This window comes from Phascolarctos cinereus, unplaced genomic scaffold (genome assembly GCF_003287225.1).
Source record: "Phascolarctos cinereus isolate Bilbo 61053 unplaced genomic scaffold, phaCin_HiC Scaffold_4;HRSCAF=312, whole genome shotgun sequence".
Lineage (NCBI taxonomy): Eukaryota > Metazoa > Chordata > Mammalia > Diprotodontia > Phascolarctidae > Phascolarctos > Phascolarctos cinereus.
The window spans coordinates 404,229,281-404,255,307 of record NW_027555847.1 but is presented as its reverse complement, the minus strand read 5'-3'; the positions used below and the strand labels follow the sequence as shown (position 1 = coordinate 404,255,307).

The window sequence follows — 26,027 nt, the reverse complement described above, 5'->3', positions numbered from 1 at the left end:
GAAGTCATAGAAGATAAATTGCAATCAAGGCTCTGCTAAGATTGGGAGGCACTTTCCTAATGACTTTACATGGCAGCGTCTTCTAGAGGTGGGAGAATGAGTAAAGTAGGGGCAGCTTGATGATCAAAGATGTCCAGGGTCCTTATTTTTCCTTTCATGGGTAATTCACACAGAAAGGAAGATGGTCCTGTGCACTGTATGTATATTGTGATTTATTTTTCAGTACTGGTCTGATCTTGTTTAATCATTAATAATAGTTAAACCCATCTAACTACACCTTAAGAATCTTCACATGAGATGGGGTGGAGTGTATTCTTGGGTTCAGCAGTTGAGGCCTGGCTTATTCTAATAAAGGGAAAGGGAAAGTTGGAAAGAAAGAAAACATTATTAAAATATATGCAATATGTTTGACAAGAGGCAGAATCATACAGGGTGGCTGACTGTGGAGTCAGTCAATATGTCAATTGATATTTATTAAGGGCTTCCTACGTGCCAAGCACTGTGTGAGTGTCAGAAGACCACGGTTTAAGTCCTCTGTTTTAACACGTGATTACTGAACAACCATGGTGCTCCCAATACTCTCCACAACTATAAATTACAAAGAAGTTGCCAATATACATCAATTGAAGGAATTCCCTATGAGACCTCCCCACCTGCCAGTCTTCCTACAAAGTCCAATGTAGCTTTGAAAATATAACAAACTTTTGCAATACTTTAATGATGATATACCATAAAGCAAAGTAAAATTTCTACCACCTTCTAGAATTTGGAGTTAGAAAAACCTTAAAGATCATCTAGTCTTTTTGTGTCATGGACCCTTTTTGTGGTCTGGAGAAACTAAGAACCCTGTCTCAGTTAAATACATAAAATAAAATATATAGGGTTATAAAAAACCACAATCACATTGAAATTCAATTATCAAGAATTTTTTTTAAAGTTCACAGATCCCAGGTTAAGAATCTTTGATTTAACCTTTCTTCTTCTAGAGACAGCTAGGTGGCATAGTAGTTAGAATGCTGGGCTTGGAGTTAGGAAGATCTGAGTTCAAATCTAGCCTCACACACTTGCTAGCTGTGTGACTGTGGGCAAGTTACTTAACCTTTGCCTGTCTTGCCACTGTAAAACAGGGCTAATAATAGCAGCTGCCTCAAAGGGTTGTTCTGAGGATGAAAGGAGATAATATTTGTAAAGGGCCTAGCACATAGTAGAAACTTTATAAAATTAATCTCATTTTATAAAGCAGGAAAGTAAGGCCTGGTGAGGTTAAGTCACCTGATGAATAGGTTATAAGTGGTAGAACTGTGTTGCTCAGAAAAAGAATGGATTGAAATCACCTCAGGCAAAGTGTGTGCTTTTTAATAACAACAATCAAAGAGTCTGTCTTCAAGGAGGTGGAAAACTCATAGTGAAAAACAGCACAATACTGGTTCTATCCATTCAGCACTTGAATCTTTACAACATCACAAACTTTATAGCAATACTTATGGCAACGTTTACCTAGCTCATAAACTAATTCTGACATTTTTTTTTACTCCATTTGAAGGTAAAAGGAACTTTCCTACCTTAGGGATATAAAAGGCAGGCTGCAAAGCTGGCTGAATGAAGAACACTTGGGGAGTTTCATAGTCAGGATCATAAATTGTGATATTTTAATATGCCTGAATGATGGTGTCATCATCGAGCACTTCATAGCCAGACTCACACACCCTGGAGAAACTATTAACTACAAACCATTTAGAGTTCTTGCTTTTGCACTTCCCAGAGAAAGGATCAGAACCAAAGAATAATAAAAGCTTATATTTAGAAGGCATTTTGCAGGTCTCTTAGCCCAACCTCTATCCAGTGCAAGAATCACTCTACAACATCCCTCACTGATGGTCTCTACCTCTGCTTGAATTCTTCTAGTAATGGGGGGGCTCAATACATTACAAGGTAGTCTGATCAATGCCTAGATGGCTCTAGGTGTTGGAAAGCTCTTTCTAATAATAGACATGTTTAATAGAAATTTCAAGAGTCCCAGCAGAACAGGATGATCATTTCAAATGCATTTACCTTCAACTGTTATCTTTAAAGGGCAGGAGGTTCTTTCACTAAGATTCTATGTTGTTATAACAAGAGGTTGTTAATCTGGGATCTGTAAACTTTTTTTTTTCAATATTTTGATAATGATATGTCAATATAATTGCTTTCCTTTTCTAATCCTAGGTATTTTATTTTATGCATTCAAAAACATAATTATGAGACTGGGGTCCATAGGTTTCACCAGACTGCCAGTGGGGTCCCTGACACACAAAAAGGTTGAGAACCTCCATTCTAAAATGCTTTGATTACTGGACTGGGAAAGATTTTGAATACATTTTGTGTTGTTGTTCCATAATATCCTTTAAAGGGCTATATTGATTTTCACGAAATGTGGTACATTTTTCAGGGTATTTCAAATTTGCTATCATGGTTTTTCTTAAACCTTGCTACAAAATGGCTGCAAATAAATTTCCAAATGGATATCATATTCTGTAATTTTTAAGGAGTATTGCTAACATTTGTTGTTGCAACAACATTCACTTGGATACTTCTTTACTATTTCAATATAAAGTAAAATTCTGGTGGTCCAATCCAAGACATGTAGCAGTTTGCTAAAACAAAAGTTTAAGTTAGAAACTAAATAGAAAATCTCAAAATGGAAGATACTTTGAGATCATCGAGTTTTTAGATCCTAGTTTTACAGACAAAGAAAGTGAGGTCTAAAGAAGGTAGCACATATAATAAGTAGCAGACCTATGATTTGAACCCAGATTCTTGGGGTCCAAATACTCTGTTCTTTCCTATTATAGCAATAGATGCCTGATTATTCACAGATTATATCATGGAACTGTATATGAACAAGAATCAATACCTGGTCATTAAAATTGATTGACTATTAAAAAGAAAGAAAATGAAACTCCAAGTAGGAGAGCTTACCAACAAAAGGTGACTGCAATTTATGAGAACCCCAACAGTTTGCTGCTTCTGATATAACCTGTGATTATATCCTCTACTGCAAAGAGCACCTGACCAGAAGTATGAACACAGGTTTGTGAGTCTGACCATGTAGGTACCAAGAATGGACATTTCTCATTTAAGGAACAGATGGGGAGACAGGCAGAATGTACACCTATCAAAGGATATACTGACAAGCTGTGTTGAATATTTTCAGAGCTACCATTTAACTGTCATTGTATTTCCCATGGGTTTTGATTTATCTGCAGGCTCCTTGAGAACTGCCTTATCTTGAGGATTACCCATTTCAGCTTTTGGTCTTGTATCTTGCTCTTGTACATTGGCCTGGCCTGTCCTCTCAACTTCTAGCTTCTATTCCCTCTGACAGTGAGGTTTTGGTCTTCTTACTCAGGATGGATGCCAATCCACACCATCCCTTGACCACAGGCCCTATTTTCTCTTTTATTTGCTTCAGACATATCACGGGAGGCACCAATATGAGAGGGCCTGTAACTTCTATATTGTGTGACTCTGGGCATAACACTTAAGCACTCTGATACATTTTTTTTTCATTTTTAAAATGGGGGTCATAATGCCCATTCTGTCTGACCCACAGTGTTCCACAGCCTGAATCTGTGGGAAGATCACTATATTTGGAGTCAAAATGATTTAGATTCAAAGCCTGGCTCTAGCACTTAAAACCTGTGTTGCACAGGCTGTGTACAACATTTTAATTCCTCATCTGCAAAAGGAGGGTTTGAATTAGAGAACCTCAAAAGTCCCCTTCATTTCTAAATCTGTGAGTCTACAAATGTGAAAGCTCAAAGAACCACACAAATGTAAGGTAGTGTTATAACAACAACTAGCATTTCTATAGCACTAAATTAAGGTTTGCAAAACACTTTACATATATTATCTCATTTGTTCATCACAACAATCCTTCCAGGTAGGTGTTTTTATTATCACTACTTTATGGTTGAGGAAACTGAGGCAGAGAGAGGTGAAGTGACTTGCCCAGGGTCATACAGCTAGTAAGTATCTGATTTTAATTTTGGTCTTCTTGACTCTAGATCCATCACTCTAACCACTGTACCACCTAGTTGGTGCTTAATAATAACAGCTAACATTTATAGTGCTTTAAGGTTTGCAAAATGCTTTATCTATTAACTCCTTGGATCCTCACAATAATCCTGTGAGGTAGGTGTTATTATTACCCCCCATTTTACATATGGGGAAACTGAGGTACAGAGTGGGTAAGTGACCTCCCAGGGACACACAGCTAGGGAATGTCTGAGGCAGTATTCAAACTCAGGTTTTCCTGACTCCCAAGTGTTATACCTCTGTCCACTCATCATCCAACTGACTATATTATATGCCTTTATTGTATGCTATTCAGTTGTTTTTCAGTGGTATCTGACTCTTTGTGAACCTATTTGTGGTTTTCTTGGCAAAAATCCTGGAGTGGTCTGCCATTTCCTTCTCCAGCTCATTTTATAGATGAGGAAACTGAGGCAACAGGGTTAAGAGATTTGTCCTGGATCACACAGCTAATTAGTGTCTGAGGTCAGATTTGAACCCACAAAGATGAGTCTTCCTGACTTTAGGCCTGGCACTCTATCCATCGTACCACCAGGCTGTCCTTTTATTGTATAACATGATTACATTATAATCACAAAGGTGGTTTTACCATCATCAACAAATATCAGAAATATCTTCATTGGTCTAAATGTCAGCATTGCTGTAAGTGCTTCCTGTTGCTAAAGGTTGTAATAATAACACTTGTTCTTCGATAGACATGTGTATGAATCCATTTCTGTGCCAATAAAGACACCACTTTTTATTTTTATGTTTTTTAATTAAATATCATGATCTTTGAGAAAATTACACCATTCTCATCTTACCATTCACAAAGGAGTGAAGATAAATTTACTGTGTTCACATCTTTGAGAAAATTACACCATTCTCATCTTACCATTCACAAAGGAGTGAAGATAAATTTACTGTGTTCACAAACTCATTTCTCACTGAGTCTTGCTCAAGTTGTTATAATACCTGACTAGGTACAGATGCTATCAGGGATGTGCACCATTGGTTGTCATGATCTAGAGTCAAAATGTTCGTATATTGAATGGCCTTGAGCTCAGTTGCTAATTGAGCATTCAATTTCCGAGAAAAACTAAGGTGAAGTTTTCACTTCTTTAAGTTGTAAAGAAAAAAACCAAAAGCTTCCTTTCCCTTTTGATAACATTATTGATAGACTATTTAATAACTGCTCACTATGGTACAGCTAATAATTTTTCAATTTTTTATGGTTGCTTAAATTATTTTTTATTTATGAATTGCAAAAGTCTTTTAATTTTCATGTGATTACACAGCCTATATTTTAGAAAACTATTGGTTTTATATTAGCTTATAGTGTATGGTGGCTTCCTAAATTTATGGAGGAAGAGGATGAGCTACAGAAAATTATAAAGAGTGGTAAGTGAATTTGGGGCAGAAGGAGGGGCAACAGGCTTCCAAAAGGTCACCTAATTACCCAGGAAACTGTTAAGTGTTATATTACTATATGTGGAATGTTTATTTCTAATTAGATTTGAAGCTTTACAGGGTGAAATAGGCTAGTTGAAAGCTATGCACTTGGAAATATGATGTCTATTGCAATGATTTCACATGTTACATTTCCAGGTCAGTTCTTAGAAGATCCTCTGATCTCATTGATATTTGTAAATTGGAACTGAAACATATGACTAAGTCAAGCAAAGTAGGACCTCCCGAGCAGAAGAGATGGATAAGGAAATTACTGCTATCTCATTATTTTTGTGAGGAGTTTGTAGATAAGGTTTTTTTTTTGAAATAAAGATGATATTGAAATGGTAAAAATTAATGTAATCCAAATGTCTAATTTTTCCTGTGGTTTAAATTATGGTGAGATATAAGAAATTCAAAAAAAACTAGTTTCTATGAGAGGAAGACTCTCCTATTCTTGAATTTCATTATAACAGATTAACCTTTAATTAATATTTGTATGGCTCATCCAAAGATATGTGCCATGTGGGATCCAAGCATAGTCATGTAGACTCTTTTTTTACCTAATGCTGTCTTGGTTTTATGCATTATATCCATAAGATAACAAATTCACTTTGAAAATAATTTCCAAATACTTATAATTATGCACAACAATTAATTTTGATAATTGTGTGCAATGTGAAATATTTCATATTTAACCTTTCTATTAGGAATATTTAAAATAGGTTTTCTACCATATAAGTATTTAATAATTTATATAGCTCTTCATTCTGACCTATGCTAGGTTTAATCTTTAACAGATTGAAAGTATAAGTAGATTATGCATCTAGGCAATGCTTCTCCCTAGACTTTTTATTCAGTTTTCAAGTAATTCTGTATATTTTAATGGATCTGTGATCTCATGGATGTAGGTACTCCTGTTCATGGTGTAGGTTATATCAATTACACATTTAAGTATGATCTAAAATAGTATTTGTTAATATGCTGATAAGATTTTATATTTTTATATATTCAGAAAAGAAACTTAAGAAATAAATCATCTTGGGCAGTAAGTGAGCAGGTACAATTCCCTGAAACAGAAAAAGAGGTGTCCCATTCCTTCCAAGTATCTGTGCTCAATCAAAGGAACACGGAAACATGTTCCTAACTGATTGACCAGTACAGGGCCAGTTTTCAGATAAGTTGTAAGGGTTGCTTGAGATACATAACTGTGAGAAAACTTCTTGCATCAATCTTTGGATCTGACTGAGTTTTTGGTCAGCATAACCTAGGTCCTTAATGAAGGGTCTCTAAATGACAGGTAGAGGGGGTCCAGCCTCCCAGTCACACAGGCATAGGATCAAACATTGCAATAAAGTTTTCTCACAAGATGGAAATTGGACCAGACACATAATTGAATAGAAAGGGAACTGAACTAAATCCAGAATTGAGTCACAAGATGGAGTTAGTGTGGTTCACTCAATTCCCACAACGTCCTCAGAACTCAAGTGAGATTTAATATCAATGGCTTGTCCACATAATTGGAAAAAGCAAGTTTAGAAATTATTTCTGATGGCAATGTTTTAAAAACTAGATTTTGTCTGTTAGTTGGACAACTGATTAAAAACTGTATTGTAAATGCTGATATTATTGTAGGTTTTCAACTAGATTGCTTGATTTTTCATCATCATGGATGCTAATATATGAACTGACTTTGTGGATTCCTAATCTACCTAATGTTATGGCACTATACTATGGCCTGCTTCATCAATGAGTAGCAACCCTTGCCTGCTTTAGACAGCCTCCCCTATAGTTTATTATATTTATTTGCCTTCTTTATCATTCCTCTGACACAAATTTTATATACTGTTTCCTTTATCTTATATCCCTGATCCTATCACTCAATGTTCTCATTTTCTCTCTTTTAGGTATTCCTAGATACGTAGTAGGTTGGACAGTGTTTCAAAAGGGGACAAGGTGTTCTTTTTGGAAAAAACTAAGCTTGGAACTATGTTAAGCAGGTAAGAGGTTTCCATCAGAGGTAGAGTATGCATAGGCAAAACCTCTGAGGTATTCTCAGGCATTATCCCTAGAACAGCAGCAGAGGCAGGACAGCTTGGGAGGTTGAGGTAGCCACTGGATTATTAAAAAAAAATGTACTTTTTTTGTGAGTTGACAATCCACTAAATGTATCTGGGTGGAAGTGGAAAAATTTGGGTCCAAAAATATAGACTATGTGGAAATGTTTCTGTCATGTTGTGTTCTTTTGGATAGGTCTAATTTTCCATATTCTAGCAATGAAAAAAAAAGCAATGAAATAACTCAGAAAAGCAGCTTCTGTATAGAATTTTCTTTCATAGATTTAACTTTAGAGACAACTCTAAACTATCCAGGTATAGATTTTCTACTTAATGGATTTTTCACAGGAATATTTTAATCATACTAGCTTCTCCTCATCATCTAGTATATATTGAATGCAAACTGCCTTTTTCTATTGACAAGATAGTGTTTCCTCAAGAGAACATACACCAATTATATTAGCTTCATTAGAATAATTAGTGAAATAAGATAAAGATAAAAACCAAAACCAAATATAAACTATTTAGAGATTGCCCACTTTTTTTTGGCTCTCTACAACAATGTTCTCTTCCATGTGTCCTATGCTCCTTTCCACGTATTGAATGAAGTTTTGAATGAACCTTCATTATTGCCTTCCTCCAAAGTTCACATTCTTTCTTGGCACAGGGCTGTTGCCCAGGGACTAAGGACTTTATTTTGTATTTTTCCACAACGGTATTAAAGGTTGTTGTGTAAGTTGAAGGTGCTGGTGAAGAGAATGGGAATATTAGAGATGTTGGGAAGGGTGAGTGGTCAGGGTGGAAGTGTGAGGAAAAGGTTAATTAGGAATTAGTGAAAAGTTCCTCAGTAAATTCAATTATTTCCCCTCTCCTTTATCTTTTCTTCCTTTTATCTATTTGCTTCCCTTTCCCTCCTTCTTTAGACTCCATGTGGTACATAGATAGGGAGGTAGTAGAGGGCAAAGAAAAATACAGGTCCATTCCTCTCCCTTCTCTAGCCCTGCATATTACTCATTGTACCAACAAATATTTACCAGCAAAAAGCTATCAGAGATGTGACTAGAGCTCAAGAATGATTCTTAGGTCACCACATCTTTCATTACTAAAGTCTGCCATCATTCATACATAGCAACCCAGGGAAGAGATGTCCCTGCAGCATGGAAGTAATGTCTTTCAATTCTTTTCCTATCATGTGTATTCTGCAATTGTAACAAGACTGTTTCACTATTCAACTCGAGCTGTTTCTGAGGCTGAGAAAAGAGATGAGAAAAGAGTACAGGAAATATGTCAGGTTTGAACATAGCTTAGGCTGCTCACTATCAATTTACTGCTCACATTGGTATTTTCTATTAGTATAATACTATCAACTTACTACTCACATTAGTATTTTATTTTCTTAAAGAATGATGCTATCAGAAAAAATTATTGCTTTGAAAACTAAAATATAAATGTATAAACTTGAATGATAAAAATTATAGATCTAAATTTATCATTTACACCTTCAGTCTCCCCTAACAGAAATTAAATATCAATTTTAAAAGTAAATTACTACTATTATTAACTATTTGTCAGAGAAAGCATTCACTAGAGACTTACTGATGTCAGAACACTCAGTCAGTAACTATTTTTAGGATACAAAGTCCTGTCTGCATTTTTATGCCTGCCCTACTTGATGTAAGAGCAAGTAGCTATTTTTCTTCCAAACAGTCAAGCTTATAGATACCACAACCTGCAGAGTCATCAGTTAGCTGGTAATTAACTTTGTCCCCTACACTGAGGTAGAGAACAAAATGACACATGGTGACTCATAAAAAGCACTACTGAAAATCAACATCAGGTCTGATCCAGAAACATATTTTTAAAAAATCAGTTCCCTCACTTTTACCCTCAACATGTTTATAATTCACTATTAGATTGTCTTCTAATCAATTCAAAATTAAATGATTTGTCATGATAACATTGTGCTAATGTAAAATGTCTTTATTCATGATAATTTCAACCATATCATAAATAATATGTAATTTCCATAATGGGATCCTGATTTACTAAAAAAAAGCAAAAGTTGGATAAAAGTGTCAATTGTATTTGGTTAGCATCCTATGACTCATAGAATGTCTACTCATTCCTCTTTCTGATTATATTATACATAATTTGCAAAACCATAAATAAAATAGTACAATGTCTTCTTTGGGAAAAACAGTTACTACTCTGGAAAAAGATTGAAGAAGTGATGTTTCTTGCTGGCTTTTCACTCAAGGATCCATTGTACATGGTAGGAATCACTTAACACACTTATATTGATCTTAGTCATGCATATTATTAAATAAAACTGAACAATGGACACCAGACCCTGTGAAAATCTCTGGCAGCATTCCAGTTTCCTTTATTCAAAAACCACAGAAATTAATAGTCAAATAATAACTGACCTGGAATCATTGATATATTTTTTACTTCAAAGAGTAAAATCTGCAAGATTTTAAAGTAACTTTTCCTTCTTAGTTTCCTTGCTTAATGTTTGACAATGTATTTGTTCTATGTGCACAGCATTGATTAGAAGAGTCATGATTGATAGAGGGCTGAGACAATCCAAAAAAATCAGTCTGTCTTTTTTCCATTAGTAGTCAATGCTACACTTCACTTCATAACAAAACTATTATGGATTAGCCAAAATTATTATTGATCTTCTATGTCATTTGTTAGGCCTTTCATTATAACATTAAGTTCTAATAAAGGTTTGCCTCTGTTTGGTAAAGGATTCTGGGACTCGCTAGGGCATGACCATGGCCAGAGGCAAGTCACTTGGCCAGCTCTTTGCTTGTTGGAATGCCTGATCATCAAACTGTCTAATGACAGTTAACTGAGTGATATGGTCATACAAATGGGTTACTGTTATAAAATAGAGGGAATTTATTATAGGGTGATTCAAATTAATCTGTATGTCAGTTCAAATAACTATACTGATGGAATTTACTTACTTTTGTCATCTTAAAGACTGAAACCTATGGCAATCAAATCTGCTTCAGTTGTAAAGAACATACTTATTGAGTTGTATGCATAAGCTCTTAAAATATCAGTACCAATTTGTATATGTTTTAAAATTATGTACCTGGAAGTCTTTAAAAATGCAATTTTGTGAACACAGATTAGTCGATATTCATTAAATATTGAGTATCCATGATGTGCAAGAAAGATATTGTTTTGAATTCCATAATATGTATTGAGTTTGAGGGGGCAGTATGATGCAATGAAAAGAGTTATGGTCTTTGTGAAGTTGTGAGTTGGAATGAAAGTTATGCCATTTATTAACCATGTGACTCTGAACAAGTCACTCACAACCTACCTGAGCCTCACTTGTTCCTATGTTAAGTAGGAAAAATAATGCTTATCTTATATACCTCTTATGGTTGTTGAGAGGAAATCCCCTTTATGGAAATACTATGGAAACCTGTGTGCTTAGCTAAAATGAAAATACTATATGAACTTAATTTATGAGTTCTTCCAATAATTGAGGCAGCCCTGGACTAGTGCATAGAAATCTAGCCTTAAAGCCAGATAATGTCTGGGTTCAAATGTTTTCTTTTTTTTTCTTTCTTCTTTTTTTTTTTTCTGAAACATAGTAGGTGCATAATAAATGCTCCTTGGCTTGATTTCTGGTCCCACCTCTGATATATACTGGTGTGGGACCCTGGGCAAGTCACTTAACCTTTTACTGCTCTGGGCAACTAAGACCTAAAGTTACAGTAGAAGTGCCAGCCTTCATTAGCAAGAGGGAGTTTCATCATCTGATCTTAAGGTCTATTCCTGATTCTTGTCCCTATCCATTAATTATTACTCTTCTGATTCCCAAATGATGGAGATAATGCCTAAAAAGAAGAGTTAGTTTACAGGAGAAAGTAAGATGCAAATAAACAAGGTATGGACATAGACATTCTTAAATAGTTTAAATTACTGAATAGTAAACAAATTATATTAGTGGTAAACAAAATCAAACAATAAATTGCAATAAAATTCCAGAGACCACATTTTTAAAACTAAGTAAATTAAAACCTCTATTTATAAGAAGTAGCAGTAGTCTTGTCATTTTAAACCAAACCTATTGAAAACAGAGATATTTTCATGTGTCACGAAAATACTAAAATAGTAAAATTAACAGAAAGCAACCTTCATGCTTTCTATAGAGAACCAGACATAAAAATATAATATTTCTAAATTTCTTAACCAGAAAATTATGTTATCTAGTTATAAAAACTGGTATTGAGTTATCTAATTTTTATAACTTAAGTTAAATGAATTCTTTGAGAAAATGATGTTGGCTTTTAACAACCCTTTATTTTAGCAATTATTGTATTAGTAATACTATGGACTTTTCTATGCATACTCAAGAAGGTATTTGGATATTCTGTTGTGTACCCTTCACTATCCATGGAATTTAGTTAGTAAGTTCATTGAGTGAATGGACTCAGAAGCAATGAATTCAGAAGAGTGGGATGCAATACTGCAATAATGCTTATGTAATCTGTCACATTATCAAAACTCTTTCAAGGCATGGCACCCTGGATGAGTAAGTGTCATTTATTCCTTCAAAGACTTTTAGTCACTTACATATGAATCTTTAATGTTTTATGTGTACCTTGGAAAATGTATTTTCCTACTCAATTTGTAATATTCTCAGGGAGCTAGAAGCCAACAAAATTAACATGGAAAAATATGAAAAAGGAAAAATAAGGATTAAAAAGTATGTTGTAGCCTTTGAGCTATATCAAGCTAATTTATATACTAAAACTAAATAATATGAGGATGCTTACCAAAATATGTCTAGATGTAGAGCATTAGGTCCAATTAAGTAGACAGTAATTCTCTTTGACTATTACAGTCGAAGCGTCATTAAAGAAAATACCTTTATTTCCACCAATCATATCATACCAACTACCAACCATTTGTCTTTTTTTAAAAAAAACTATATTCTCTCATTGATCACTGTATCATATATGCAGATCCATACCTGGTTATTTTACAGCATTATTTTACAAATAAAATTATTACTAGCACTTAATAGGAATATTTGGACTATCCCTTCAAACAATAAGGAAAATCTCTTAGTGAGGAAAAATCATTTTTATTTTTAAGGAAATAAAGTCATCCCTGTCTCCCACCTCTCAGAAATCTTTACCATGACTAATGAAAAGAAGTGCCAGATTTTTTCCAGAGAGCTCTGATGAAAGTAATGCAGGTATTTCTGTTGTGTATTCTTCCACATAACTATCTCACTTAAAAAAAAATTGACTCCTTTGGTTAGTTTCCTCTCAAAATCCTTTCTATTAAACTATGTACCTCTACATTCCCTTATATTATTTAACTTTAGAATTAATAATATGTCACTAATATTGTTTCCTGCATCAGTTAAACATATACTGGGAGAAAACTGAATCCAGTCTTAGTTTTTATTCAAGGAATATGAGTAAAACAAACCCTAGAATAGATAGAATGCAGCACCTTGAATGAGTAGTTTCATTAAAAACAACAGATCTACTATGAATCAAGGAATCTGGGTTTTTTTTTAGACTTAGGATGTCATTTGTCTAGAATTCCAGGTACTCTCTGCAACCTGATCCTCTACAAGATAGAGAAAGAGCCAACAGGAGCAGAGCCAAACAGTATAGCAAGGATTGGGGGCATCTGTAAAATCACCAAAATGGGGCCTGAAAAACATCTATTCTATATGAATCAAAAATAAATGAAAAATTTTGTTAAATAATTAATGTATATTCAGTCAAATGTTCAGTTAACAAATATCAATACATAACTCTATACCCTATGAAGGAAAATGATAGCAGTGAATGTGAAGGTGAAGGTTAAGAGGGTTGCAGAACACTTTTCAAAAGATACATTCATGGAATTGCCATACAATCACTGCCCTAGTTTTTCTTTTAGGTATATCACCTACCAGGATTTCATAGGTAAAATGATGCCATGCAAACAGCATGTTCCCGTTTTAGGTATTTAGTTAAAACATTTCATCAGTAGAAAAGATTTTAACCTTCTTAGGATACGGAGGGAACAAAATATAGAGGAATAAAGAGAGGAGAGAGAGAGATGCTGTGGAAATCTGTTTTGAGGTGATGATCCATGGAGAAGCAAAGATCCAAAAAGCAGTAGGAAAAGAGAATCAAAAGAGCAGGAAAGAGGAAGGTATTTCCTTATTTCAATTAATTAAACAGCATTTTGGGTTTTCCCAGACCAAGAAGACTTTTCATCACTAACTTCCTAATGATATTTCCGGTTAGCAAAATGTTCACCTTTGGGAGGCACCATATTTCGCTAAGAATGAGCGAGAAAAGAAACAGATTGACCAATCCTTACTTGCCACAGATTTTACCCCCAAATCTGCAAATGGCTCCATCTTAAATGTTTTATAGAAGAAACATTTCCTGGGATTGCTAAATTATAGTTTCAATCCTCATAATAAATTTTTGAGAGACAGAGTCAGAGACAAAGACAGAAACAGAGATAAAGACAAGAGACACGAAGAGACAGACTGTCAGAAACAGAGACAAAGAGATAGAGATTTAAGATGGAGAGAGACAGAAAGATACAGACTGAAAAAGGAACAGAGAGAGTCAGAGAAATAGATACTAAGAGACAGCCAGATTGACATACAGAGAATGACAGACAGGTAGACTACGCATAATAGAACAGAGTATGCGTATGACCCATAAGGTTACGAGAAAGAATGGGGGGGGCATAGATTAATAATCAGGATAGCCTCCTTTGGTAGCTAGTTTTAAAAGACAGGGGTAATTTGGTTGAAGCTGACGCAACTCAAGTTTGGAAATGGGAGGGGAGGAAGGTGAGAGGGAAGTTCTAGGTCTAGGACTTAGTCTCCTAATTGAGGTTGAGAGTAAGGTACCGCCAGGAAACGCTGGATGCAGAACTCCCCTCTGATGCTCGTACCTGGCAGGTCAGAAGCAGGGAACCAGCCCAAGGTGATAGAAAAAAGCTTCAAGCTCTCCTTCTCTGCCACTATCTAGTTCCCAAGTGCTGTCCCCTCAGCTGCACCCGCCCCCTGCCCATGCAGGGACTCTCTCCTACCCCAAAGATAGCCCTGTGGGGCTTTCGCCCCCCCCAGCCTCTGCCTCCCTCAGCCTCCTTCTCCGTCCTCCCTTCTTACCTGGCCCTTCACCAGGCTGGCAGCGAACTGCCTCATGACAGCCTCGACTGTGTAGGCGCTGGACCAGCCCCGGGGGGTGAGCAACTCCATGCAGATGGCTCCCCCGTCCAGCACATAGCCGTTCTCCAGCCGGGGGCTGAGCACCCGCATGAAGGGCGGCGAGAAGGGGAAGTTGTCAGGGAAGGTGAGGTTGAGCAGGATGAACTCTGTGTTGGTCTCTTTCATGTCCTGCCACAACACCGAGTCCTTGTCCACCTGGTGCAGCTTCACATTCCAGTCGTAGAGGCTCTCGTCCACCAGCTCTACCGAGATGAAGCGATCGCTCAGCCTGGAGATGTCCTGGAGCTCCTTCATCAGCCGCCGGCTCCTCACCTGGGTACCCGGCTGCCCCCGCCCCATCGGCGCCAGGCTGCTGGCTGCCGGGGTCTGGGCCACCTGCGAGGATCCCTTCCCGCCTCCGCCCCCGCTGCTGCGGCCGCCGCCCCCGCCCTGCTGCTTGGATTCCTTGGTGGACTGGTTCTCCCTGGCGCTCGCCTGCTTCTCCTTGTGGCCCCCGGAGCTGGGCTGCTGCTGTTGCTGCTGCTGCTGCTGCTGCTGCTTGTCCTTGTTGGCCAGCTCCAGCGCTCGCTTGTTCTTGGAGTGCCCCGGGCTGCCTTCGCCGCCGCCGCCGCTGCAGCCGCCCCCTCCTCCCGGAGCATTCTGCGGCTGCTGCTTGTTACTGTGGTTCTTCTGGTTGCCTTTGCCCCTCAGCGAGGAGCCGCCGCCGCCACCGCCGCCGCCGCCGCCGCCGCCGCGGCCGTGCTGGCTGCTGCTGTGGAGATGGTTGTGGTGATGTTTGGGGTCCTCCGTGTCCCGGTTGTGCAGCCGGATGAGCCCGATTTTCCGGAGCAGAGTGGCCATCTTAATCTTCTTCTTCCGTGGCTCGGGCGAGCCGGGAGAAAAGCACCCCTTCTTTCCTAGATTCTGGCGACTGACTTGACTTCTTCCCCGGCTGCCGACCTGGAGCGAACCGCCCCAGCAGCGTACTCCGCGCTAACCCAGTGAAGCAGGAGAGGATGAGGGGAAGAGAGGCGCACACACGGCGCCGCGCGGAGGGGCGGGGACGCGGGGCTGGAGGACAGGCGGGCTGCGAGAAGCTGGACGTCTGGCTGCTTTGGCGGCCGCCGCCGCCGCCGCCGACGCTGCTGTAGGACAACTTGCTTCTTTTTCCTTCTGCTTTCTGCCAGCCGGTCAGGAAAGCGGCTCGCGCGGCGGGGGCTTGGGCGCCGGGGGAAGAAAGCTGGAGCGGAGGCTCCTGGGGCTGCGCAGGAGATGGGGGCCGGCTGTGACGGCTCCCTCAGAGGCTGCCTCTCCCCACACTCAGAGCTGGCAGCATTGCAGCATCTGAGCTAGCAGGACAGGCTTTCTTCAGGTTATTTATTACCACGGTCATATGATTATTCCTCTTCTCTCCTCCCTTCTATTTCTTTCCCCCTTCTGAAGGGAGAGATAGAGGGGGCTGCTGTACCGCAAGCGAGGAGTCTCCTTCCCTCTCGGGGCACTCAGAGGTTGATCAATAGCTGAGCAGCCTAGGCAGGAAGGAAGATGGGGGCGAGGGGTGAAAAGGGGTTTGGGGACAGAGTGTTGCTCAGTGGGGGGGGGCTGCGACGGGGGTGGTGGCGGCAGATATAGTCTTGATGTATCCTAGTCTCTCCAGCGGCTATGAGCAGGTTTCCCAGTTCCTAATTCCTGATTCTTCTTTGTTGTGCTATCCTCAGGCTCTTCACGGGCTTCTGAGAGAGCAGGTCTCGAAAGTGAGCGAGCTGGAGGACTGGAGAGAGACTGCGGGCAAGCACTGCCGTGGGGGGTGTTGGGTGGGAGAGAGATTCCGGGGCTGTTCTCCCTCCCCCCTGCAAAGTCGTGCCTCGTTCTGAGGGGTGTCCTCCGGGACAGCCAGACTCCGGGGCTCACGCTGTCTCCTGGATGAAAGGAGGAGATGGGCAGTTAGGGTGGCTAATCTCAGCCCCAGGGGCTGCCACTTTCCTCCAGGGAGCCTAGCTGCGTGTGTACCGGCTTCTCGGTTCTAACCAGGATCTTCCCTGCTTCTACTGAGCCGCCGCCGCTGCCGCTGCCGCTGCAGCTGCTGCTGCTGCTGCCGCCGCCGCCGGTGCGGCTGCTGACATTGCAGAGGCAGCAGCTCTGCCTGTGCCCTGTGCAGCGCTGAGGCGGGGGCACTATAGAGGCAGGGGAGGGGAGGAAAGCGGAGGGAGGAGCAGGGAGGGAGGAGTCCTTCAAGTTGCAGTTCACATATAGGCTGCCTCCCGTCAGCGGTAGCAGGAGTAGCAGCCGTCAACATGCCATGCCAATCCATCCCATACCATCCCATCTCATGCCATTCCATTCCATCCCATCCCACCATCGCCAGCACCACCAACAATACAGTCGCCGACTGGAGGAGAAGGAAAATGTGTCCCTCAAAGTGCTTTATTACTTGGTGCGCTGCATCCCCAACCGAACCACTCAATCCCGAGCCTAACCCGAATCTCCTTAGAAGAGATAACAGGGGCAGGTCGGACAGTTAAGAAAAACTTGATAACTGCAGTTCCTCCAAATCCTGGAACACAATAGAAACCTTCTACCTGGAGAGGGGAGGGGTGGTGGTGATGGGGAGCAGGGAGTGAGAGTGGAGGTCTGCTGTGAAAGGAATAGAGAATAATGCAGAGTAGAAGACCTCGGCTCTCCAGCGGTTCCCAAGATCATAGCATTGAACTTCACTTAACCTAATTAGAAAAATCAGAAAGGGAAAGGCGTATCGTGAGAGGACTTAAACAACCTGTTTATCGACTCCCCCTTTCATGCGGTGCAATATAGTCCTGGATAACATGTTCAATGGTCCCAAATTATCCGGGGGGGGGGCGGGGTAGAGACACTGAAAATAGAGTTTAATGAAAATTGAGTAAAGAATCAATTGGTTCGGACCGGAGAATGAATATGCTGGGAAGTGTGTCTACCACAATTATATTAAATAAAATCTCTTTCAAGTAATTACTTGATGAAATAAATGTTACAGGAATTCGTGTCCCTGCCCCCATCTCATGCTGCGTCCTGAAGAGATTTGCACTGTTTTCTGAAGATTAGTCCAGCGATTGGGAAGGTACTGCTAGACATTTCATTGTAAGCCGTTTCAGAAAGACTGAAGAAAGCAAACTAACAACGGACTCCTCTGATAAATGCACATCATCAGACTAAGGTTTAGAACCATTAAATGAACCCTTTTGATCTGAGTAACACATTTCTAGAAATTTTGGACACATGCTTCTCCGCTTCTAATATGTCTGCTGCTCTTAGTTTATTAAATCTTATTTTTGTCCACTGGAATTTCAGGTATGTATTGCATTTTTATAGGTAGTTGAAGATTCCCAGTAAAATGGAAGAATATCTAGGAAATCTCCAGATATATCTCCAATATTTTCACAAGTACCCAATGCATGTCACATTGCCTATGCACCAGTCTGCTTAACAAAATTACTTAATAATGAACTACAATACTAACGATTGAAGCATAGTACAGGCAGTGTCATAGAGAGCAAATAGGATTAGAGGTCCAAATTCTATTAGGATTTTCACAGTTTGTGGAAGATGGACTATAAATAAATTACTGTAATATAATATTGGTTTCTTAAGTGCTATGACATCGTTTTTTTAAAACCTTGTTACTATTTTCACTCCCCCTCCCCAAATTATTTAAAATAGCCAACTCCCCAGACTAGCTGATCAGGTCACTGCAAGAGGCCATGCAAATATGCAAATCTTAAGATTCCGTGTTTCGGTCTTTTCAAGCATTCTAAAATAAGATATAGTCATCATCGTTTTAGTTAACTATCAATGACATAATTTAAAAACATTTATCAAGTACCCAAATGTGTCATAGTCAAAGAATTGCATTTCCTATTTGTTCTTCAACCTTGAACATTTTATAATCCCCCATTAGATTGTAAACTCCTTGAGGGCTGGGATTGTTTTTTACTTCTTTTTGTATCTCCAGCATTTAGCACAGTGCCTGAAACATAGTAGGAGATTCATAAATGTTTATGAATTGATTGATAATCCAACTCATTATAATTCATTATGTTGTAATTAGCCATAATGAGCCCCTGGCTAAGCAGAACATACCTGAAACAGTGCCTGTCTACCATGAATTTACATCTCAATGCGGCCGTCATACCTAGAAATATGCAAATATATCAATGGCATATATCCATCCTCCAAATCATTTAAAATAATTTTTTGATACCATTTCCTTTTCACATCACAGTCATTTCTAAACCAGTCAACTGCAAAGCACTGACCCCTTCCTTCTAACAACAAAAATTAAGCAACACCAGTCACAGTTACCACACCTGATAACGTATACAAAAGTTTGCATCCATAATCATATACTTTGCCTAGAAAAGGGAAGTTTATTTTTCATTATCTATTCTCTAAGACCGAGATTGGTCATTACAATTAGAGTTACATTTCTTTTAGAATTCTTTTTTGTCAACATTATTGTAGTTCTATATATTCTCTTGGTTCTGTTTACTTCACTCTGCATCAGACTGTATAGGTCTTCCCATTTAAAAAATAATTCTTCATAACCATCAGAATTATATCCAGTTCTTTGCTACCACAAAATGCTGACAATCAGTTTTATAAGATGCTGTCCCTCCACTGGCCTCTGTATTAAAGGGTTCACCAATTTAGATTTGAGGTGATACATTACAAATAAGATTTTAACTGTGTGGTTGTTAAACTAACTTGCTTGTGATACTTCATATTCTTAGATGCTTTTCATTTATGTATTCAATTAACAAACACATCTTCAGTGCCCTGATGGAGAAAAAAGGAAAGCAAGCCAGCACTATTCTTAAAAGAAATAATTTCTATAAAACATAATCATAATTTATCAGAGTTGGAAAGGATGTTAGAGATCCTCCAGTAAAACTCGTGCATAAAACAAAATTCTGAAACATGCTGACATATTACATGATGTGTCTTTATTTCAGTTCATACTCTGAGTCCTTTTTTTTTTAAAGGCTATTGGGGCTAAGTGACTTGCCCAGGGTCACACAGCTAGTGCCAAGTGTTTGGTCTGAGGCTGGATTTGAACTCAGGTCGTCCTGACTTCAGGGCCCGTGCTCTATCCATTACTCCACCTAGCGGCCCCATGAATACTTTTCAAAGAGTCACTAAGACACAAAGTACTATTATGTATCAGGTTTAGGGTTCAGTCTCTTTCTCTTTGACCGTTAACTTACTCTCTCAGGAAAAAAGTCCTCATAGTTCATTTCTCTTTGTGCCTTACATAGTCTCTCTTAACTTGGCAGTTAACTCTCTGCAGATGATAATTAAACTATCTCAACTCAAGATTTTATTTCCTCTTACAACACAGCAACAATATCTAAGTCACTGTGAGAGGGGTTTTTGAAGGTGAGGTTACAATTATATCATACCTTTTTTCAGATTATCTTAAATATATCTACCCAGCATTATTCTCTTATTCCAGAAGAGACATATTCTTTCAGTATTATTCTCTTAGTAGCAGACCTAAACTCCAGCAAGATATTTTTCTCAGATGGTTCAGGATTTATCCAATTTAATTTTATCAAATTAAATTTAATTAAATTTATCCAATTTAATCTGACATATAGTTATTAATTGTTTACTGTGTGCTAGGCACCACAAGTCTTTTTTTTTTTTTTGCTTTTAGGCAATTGGGATTAAGTGACTTGCCCAGGGCCACACAGCTAGTAAGTGTCAAGTGTTTGGTCTGAGGCCACATTTGAACTCAGGTCCTCCTGACTTCAGGGCCAGTGCTCTATCCACTGCGCCACCTAGCTGCCACCTAGCTGCCCCCTACAACAGTAGTCTTTAACAGAACCTTGGAATTAGCTATAGTATTGGTGTAAGTGGAGGGCTGGTCATGGAAGGCCCAGTTCTTCCACCATCTGCAGTTTTGCCCTTCCTGCTGGTAGATAGAGTGTTTATCACATTTTCTCCCTGGTTCCAGTGCAGCATGTGGAAGTTTCATCTGGGATAAGCTTTGGATCCTTTGCATTTTCATAGATCTATTAAAGCAGTTTTCCTCCCAAGACTCCTTATTGTTTACCCTAGTTTTCAGTATCTGCTAGAGAAAAATTAACATTTTTTCTCCTTTGTTTTAGAGTATAATTTTACAGCTTTCTGATGTTTTTCCTTCCAAGTCAGAACAATTCCATTGTGGTAACTTTTGCTTATTTGAATGATTAAGTGTTAATATCTCTCTATCCATTTGTTTAACATTACTTGTTGCCTTGTAATTTACCTTGAGCACAGTAAAATAGCTTATGTGTTATTTTTTTTTCTTTTCCATTTCAAACAGATCTAGGCTGCTTGCCTTATTGTGAGATACTTAATTTACTCCAGGTCCATAGTTCACTCACTGGCCTCAAAATCCTTATTATCAACCCTAAGTGATAATACCTTTGTGAAACCCCACATGTGGTTAGGGCTTACCTGATCATGTTTTTTTCTTCTTCTTCCAACTTATTCTACTTTTCATATCATCCAGTAAATTTGGAATTCCATTTGAATTGCCTTGCAGTTGAGATTCATTGGAGAAATTTAGTGCCTCCTCTGGTATAGTAACTCAGAGGAAATCTGTTTGAATATCCAAGGGGGATTACCCATGGTACAGGAACTCCTGGAGGAATTTTATTGTGCTCCCTGTGAAAGATGACTTGAAGATTTTTGACTGGACCTCTAGTTGAATTCCATATATTTCTTAGATCTTTGGAAAAAATTTGCATGTCCTAGAGCATATTAAGGACTCAAGGGGCATTAGTGTGTCCAATGTGGGAAGGAATACCTGGATATTTTCTCTGAACCTCCATTTGGATTCCTTCTGTAATTCATGGATCCCTAGAGAAAATTTGGATGTCCCAGGTTGTGAGAACCCAGAGGAATTTTACAGGATTAAACTTGGTCTGGGAGTAAAAGGCCCAAACTAGTGGCATGTACTAGAAGAGAGAATGAGTTCTTCAAATCCACTCCCCACTCTCCACTTTCAATGCTGATTTTTTGTAACACTTGGTAGTAGATTGAGTATTATTTTATAAGTAACAAGACAAATCGTTTTTGTTTCTTACTAGTCAACCTTAGGTCCTAAATCTTTTCAGGAAGAGCCGTATGTGTCCTGAAAATATTTCTAGGGATCAAGTTTCTTTCTAGGGAAGCCTTGATTTCATTTTGTTGTTTTTGTCTTCCTTATTGTCTTTGGGTTGAAGAATGTCACTTCAGTCACCAAGATAGGCACTTGGTAAGGACTGAGAAAGTGGTAATCTCTGATAAACTTTGTAAGTTGTTCATTTGTTGAATTGCACAACTGTATTTAGGGGTCAGTTGTGATTTTTGCCTATATATATGGGGCTGTATTAAACCTGTGCATTACTTACTGTTTTGAGAAATTTTCCTGGAGGACACTGGGGAAGCACATGAAAGGGATATGATTAATTCCAATGAGGACCCCAAAGAGCTTTTTGTTCTGAATTGGAGATGATGGATAATGATTTCAAAATGTACTTCATCAGGGTTACTAAGGACAGCAAATTTTTAAAGAGGGAAGAGTATAATGGGAGGAGAGGGAGGAATGGGGACTGGCCAATGAGGACCCAATTCTTAGAACATGCATGAATTTGCCTTCTTGGTTGGTAATATAGAGCATGCACAATATTGCTTGCCTAGTTCTGATTTAGCATGTGGAGACTTGTTGAGCCTGCTTCTGGTCATAAGTGACCAAGGGGCTAGTACAGTAGTGATGAATTATTCTAATTGTCTGAGGAGCCAGAATTGAGGGTGCCTGCAAAAGGCTTAAGCTTATGATTTCTTATCCTCTTCCTAGGGGGCTGTTGAGTAAGAAGAAATATTTCAAGCTACTTGATTAGGGAGAGGCACAAGCAAGCTGCATGCCACCTACCCAGCTGCCATGCATTAATGAACATATGGTACTTTTGTTTCTTTTTTGTTTATTCTTTCCTGATCTTAAGTGAATGAATATCTGAGACAGAGGCACCTCAGGAACCATTGAAACTAGGAGATCTGTTAAGCTATCTGAAGTCCCACCATCTGCTTGGTTCTAGATCTGGGCTCATTAGGATAATTTTCCTGATTCTTACCTACACAGGACTTTCTCAGTTGTCCCTTCCTTATCCCTATCCTCATCCAAATAGGTGGAAGTTCATTCAGTGTCATGGACCAATTCAGTCTCAGCCCCTTGCCCAGGGGCAATTCCCTGGATAAACAAAAAACCTGAAAAGGTTGGGCCTAGTAATGTCTACATGAAACAAAACCATCTAGTCAATTCAATAAGAAATCTGATAAATTCAGTAGATTTGACATGTACAGGCAATTAATGCAGGTGAGAAAAGAAGGGCGAAAATACAATACACTTGGTTCAGTCTCATATACACTTTGGCTTAGTGTTTTGTAAACTTTTTTTTTAAATTAAGAATCACTTAAATGAGGCAAAAGACCTTGTGTCTCACCTACCATTTCCATTTTTATTTCCCATTGTACCACAAAATCTCAATTGAACTATTAATTCTTCCCTCTCCTGAGTAAACTCCTAGAGGCCAGAGTCTATTTTTACTTTTGTCTTTATATCCCCAGCACCTAGTAGAGTGCCTGGCAATGCTTGTTGAATGATTGAAAGTTTTTAATGTAACAAAGTGGTACTTGGTTTTTAAATAAGCATTAAAGTAGATGATTTACCATATCAGATGAAAAGCATAGAGGTTATAAACTTTACATTCTGCTTTTGACTTGTTTGTGGCATTAGACAGGTCAGGACTTCCCATCTTCCGCCTCTTCATTAGACCTTCCAACAGCCTCTTGTTTACCAATATCCTTTTCAAATGGTGGTGCCCAGAATTGAATAAAATACTTCAGAGGAGGTCTGCCGAAAACTGAGTATAGGGAGGCTATCACCTTCCTATTCCTGGTAGCTAAGGCCCTCTTAATGTAGTTAAAGATCAAATTAGCTTTTGGGGGCTTCTATATTGCACTTCTGACTCATATTGAGCATGCAGTCCACTCACACCCTTGAATTTTTTTTAGAACAACTGCTGTCTAATTATGCTTTATCCAGCATACTTAGGAAGTAGATTTTTTTTGTACTCAAGTGCAAGACTTTACATTTATCCCCACTGAACTTCATCTTTTTAAATTCAATCCGATGCTCTGGCTTGTCAAGATTTTTAGGAATCTGACTCTTTCATCTTATCCCTCCCAGCTTCTGTTATTTGCAAATCTGATGAGCATATCATCTATGCTTTTATCCAAGTCATTCATAAACATGTTAAACTGTACAGGGACAAACACATATACTTTGAGAGGCAGAGCCAAGATGGTGGAGAAAAAAGCAGGAAGTTGCGTGAACTCTCCCCAAATTTCCCTTGAAACAACTTTAAATCAAGCTTCGAAATGAATACAGGAGTGAAAGAATCCACAAAAAGATGATGTCCTTCTTGGGCAAAAGAAGAGTGTAGCCCAGGGCAGGTGGTGTCCAGGACAAGCCAGAGGGAGGCTCATAGCCCCAGCACAGAGCAACAGCCCAGGCCCCTAAGTCCTAGCTCAGCAGGCCAATGTCACAGTAAGTCAGTTGTGGGGCCTCCAGCCCCAGAGCAGCAGGCAAAATGCCAGCCCTGGAACCCCCAAAACAACATGCTGTACTAGGTCAGGCAAACCCAGCTCAATGGGCTAACTGCTGCCTCTGAGCCCCCAGTGCAACAGGACTGCTGCCAGCCCTGGAGGCCCTGTTATAGAAAGCCAGTGACCAGGCCCCTGGCCCCCAAGGTGAGAAGCTTGGGACAGTGGCCCCTGTACCTCAGGATCAGAGCTCAACTTTCAGAGTCACAATATAGGCTGGAAAATAAGCAAAAAACCCCAACAAAAAAAGTCTTTTTAGAAAATAATTTATTTAAACTTAAATATACAATAAGAAATACAATAAAACCATGTGCACAGCAGAATGTAAGAGAGGATTCAAAATATACAGCAATAAATTTCCATTTCAAGAAAGCCTGTAAAATAAAAACTATGCATTATATTCAGAGCTGTCCATCTTTTCTTTGCTTCTTTGTAAGTTTTCTTTTGTTCTCTGCTGTACACTTTTTACTTTGTTCTTTTTTTCTTCTTCATCCCTCCCCCAGAAAGCTATAATTAAGCACAGATATATGTGTGTGTTTATGTATATATATATCTGTATGTACACACATATATATACATATACTTAGATATATATAATCATACTCATATATAGGCTTATACATTCATATGCATCTATGTAAAACTGTATTATACTTACTTAACCTCTGTTTCTCTGAGGGTGGATGACTTCTTCCTTCATAAATCTGAGTCTTTCTATATTTTTTGAAGTCCACCAACTCATCATTCCAACACCATTGCAATATTCCAAACTTATACTGTCTAGTTATTTTGAATAGTCTAAAAATATTAATTAATTTGGCTGACATATAATATAGTTCCTCTATTTTTCTCTTTTGATTAAATCTATTTTAGCTTTAACTTCATCTGATAAATTGTACTCCAGATCTTTATTTTGTGTTTGTGTGTATCTCTTATTTACTATCCCACCTGACTCCTCTACTCTGTCATCTCCCCAGAATCCTCTCCTCCCCCCCCAAAAAAAAGCCTTGACCATAGAAAACTATGATGGCAATGGGGAAGATCAAAACACAAATTCAGAAGAGGACAACAGTGTCAAAACACCTACATGTGAATCCTCAAAGAGGAAATACAAATTGGTTTCAAGCCCAAAAAGTCCTCCTGGAAGAGCTCAAAAAGGATTTTAAAAATCAAGTAATAAAGGCAGGAGAAAAATTGGAAAAGAAATGACAGTGATGCAAGAGAATCATGAAAAAAGAATCAACAACTTGGAAAAAGAAAACAACTCCTTAAAAAGTAGAATTGGCCAAATGGAAAATTAGGTACAAAAGCTAACTGAAGAAAATCATTCCTTAAAAATTAGAATTGGGCAAGTGGTAGTTAATGACTCTATGAGACATCAAGAATCAATCAAACAAAACCAAAAGAATGAAAAAAAAGAAGAAAATGTAAAACATTGGAAATATTGGAAAACATTGGGAAAAAAAACACTGACCTTGGCAATAGATCCAAGAGAGATAATTTAGGAATTATTGAACTACCTGAAAGCCATGATTAAAAAAAAAAAAAAGAGGCTGGACAGTATCTTTCAAGAAACTATCAAGGAAAACTACCCTGAT

At 38.6% G+C, this 26,027-nt stretch overlaps 1 protein-coding gene across 1 annotated transcript in view; it reads right to left on the bottom strand.

Annotated features, from left to right (window-relative positions):
• UBE2QL1 (ubiquitin conjugating enzyme E2 QL1) overlaps positions 1 to 17,147 on the bottom strand; it is a 67,528-nt gene extending 50,381 nt beyond the window's left edge. Inside the window, exon 1 of the mRNA XM_021004424.2 lies at positions 14,728 to 17,147. Coding sequence (XP_020860083.1) covers positions 14,728 to 15,627 — 900 coding nt within the window. The 5' untranslated portion in view covers positions 15,628 to 17,147. The remainder of the gene's footprint in view (positions 1 to 14,727) is intronic.
• Positions 17,148 to 26,027: the final 8,880 nt, after the last annotated feature.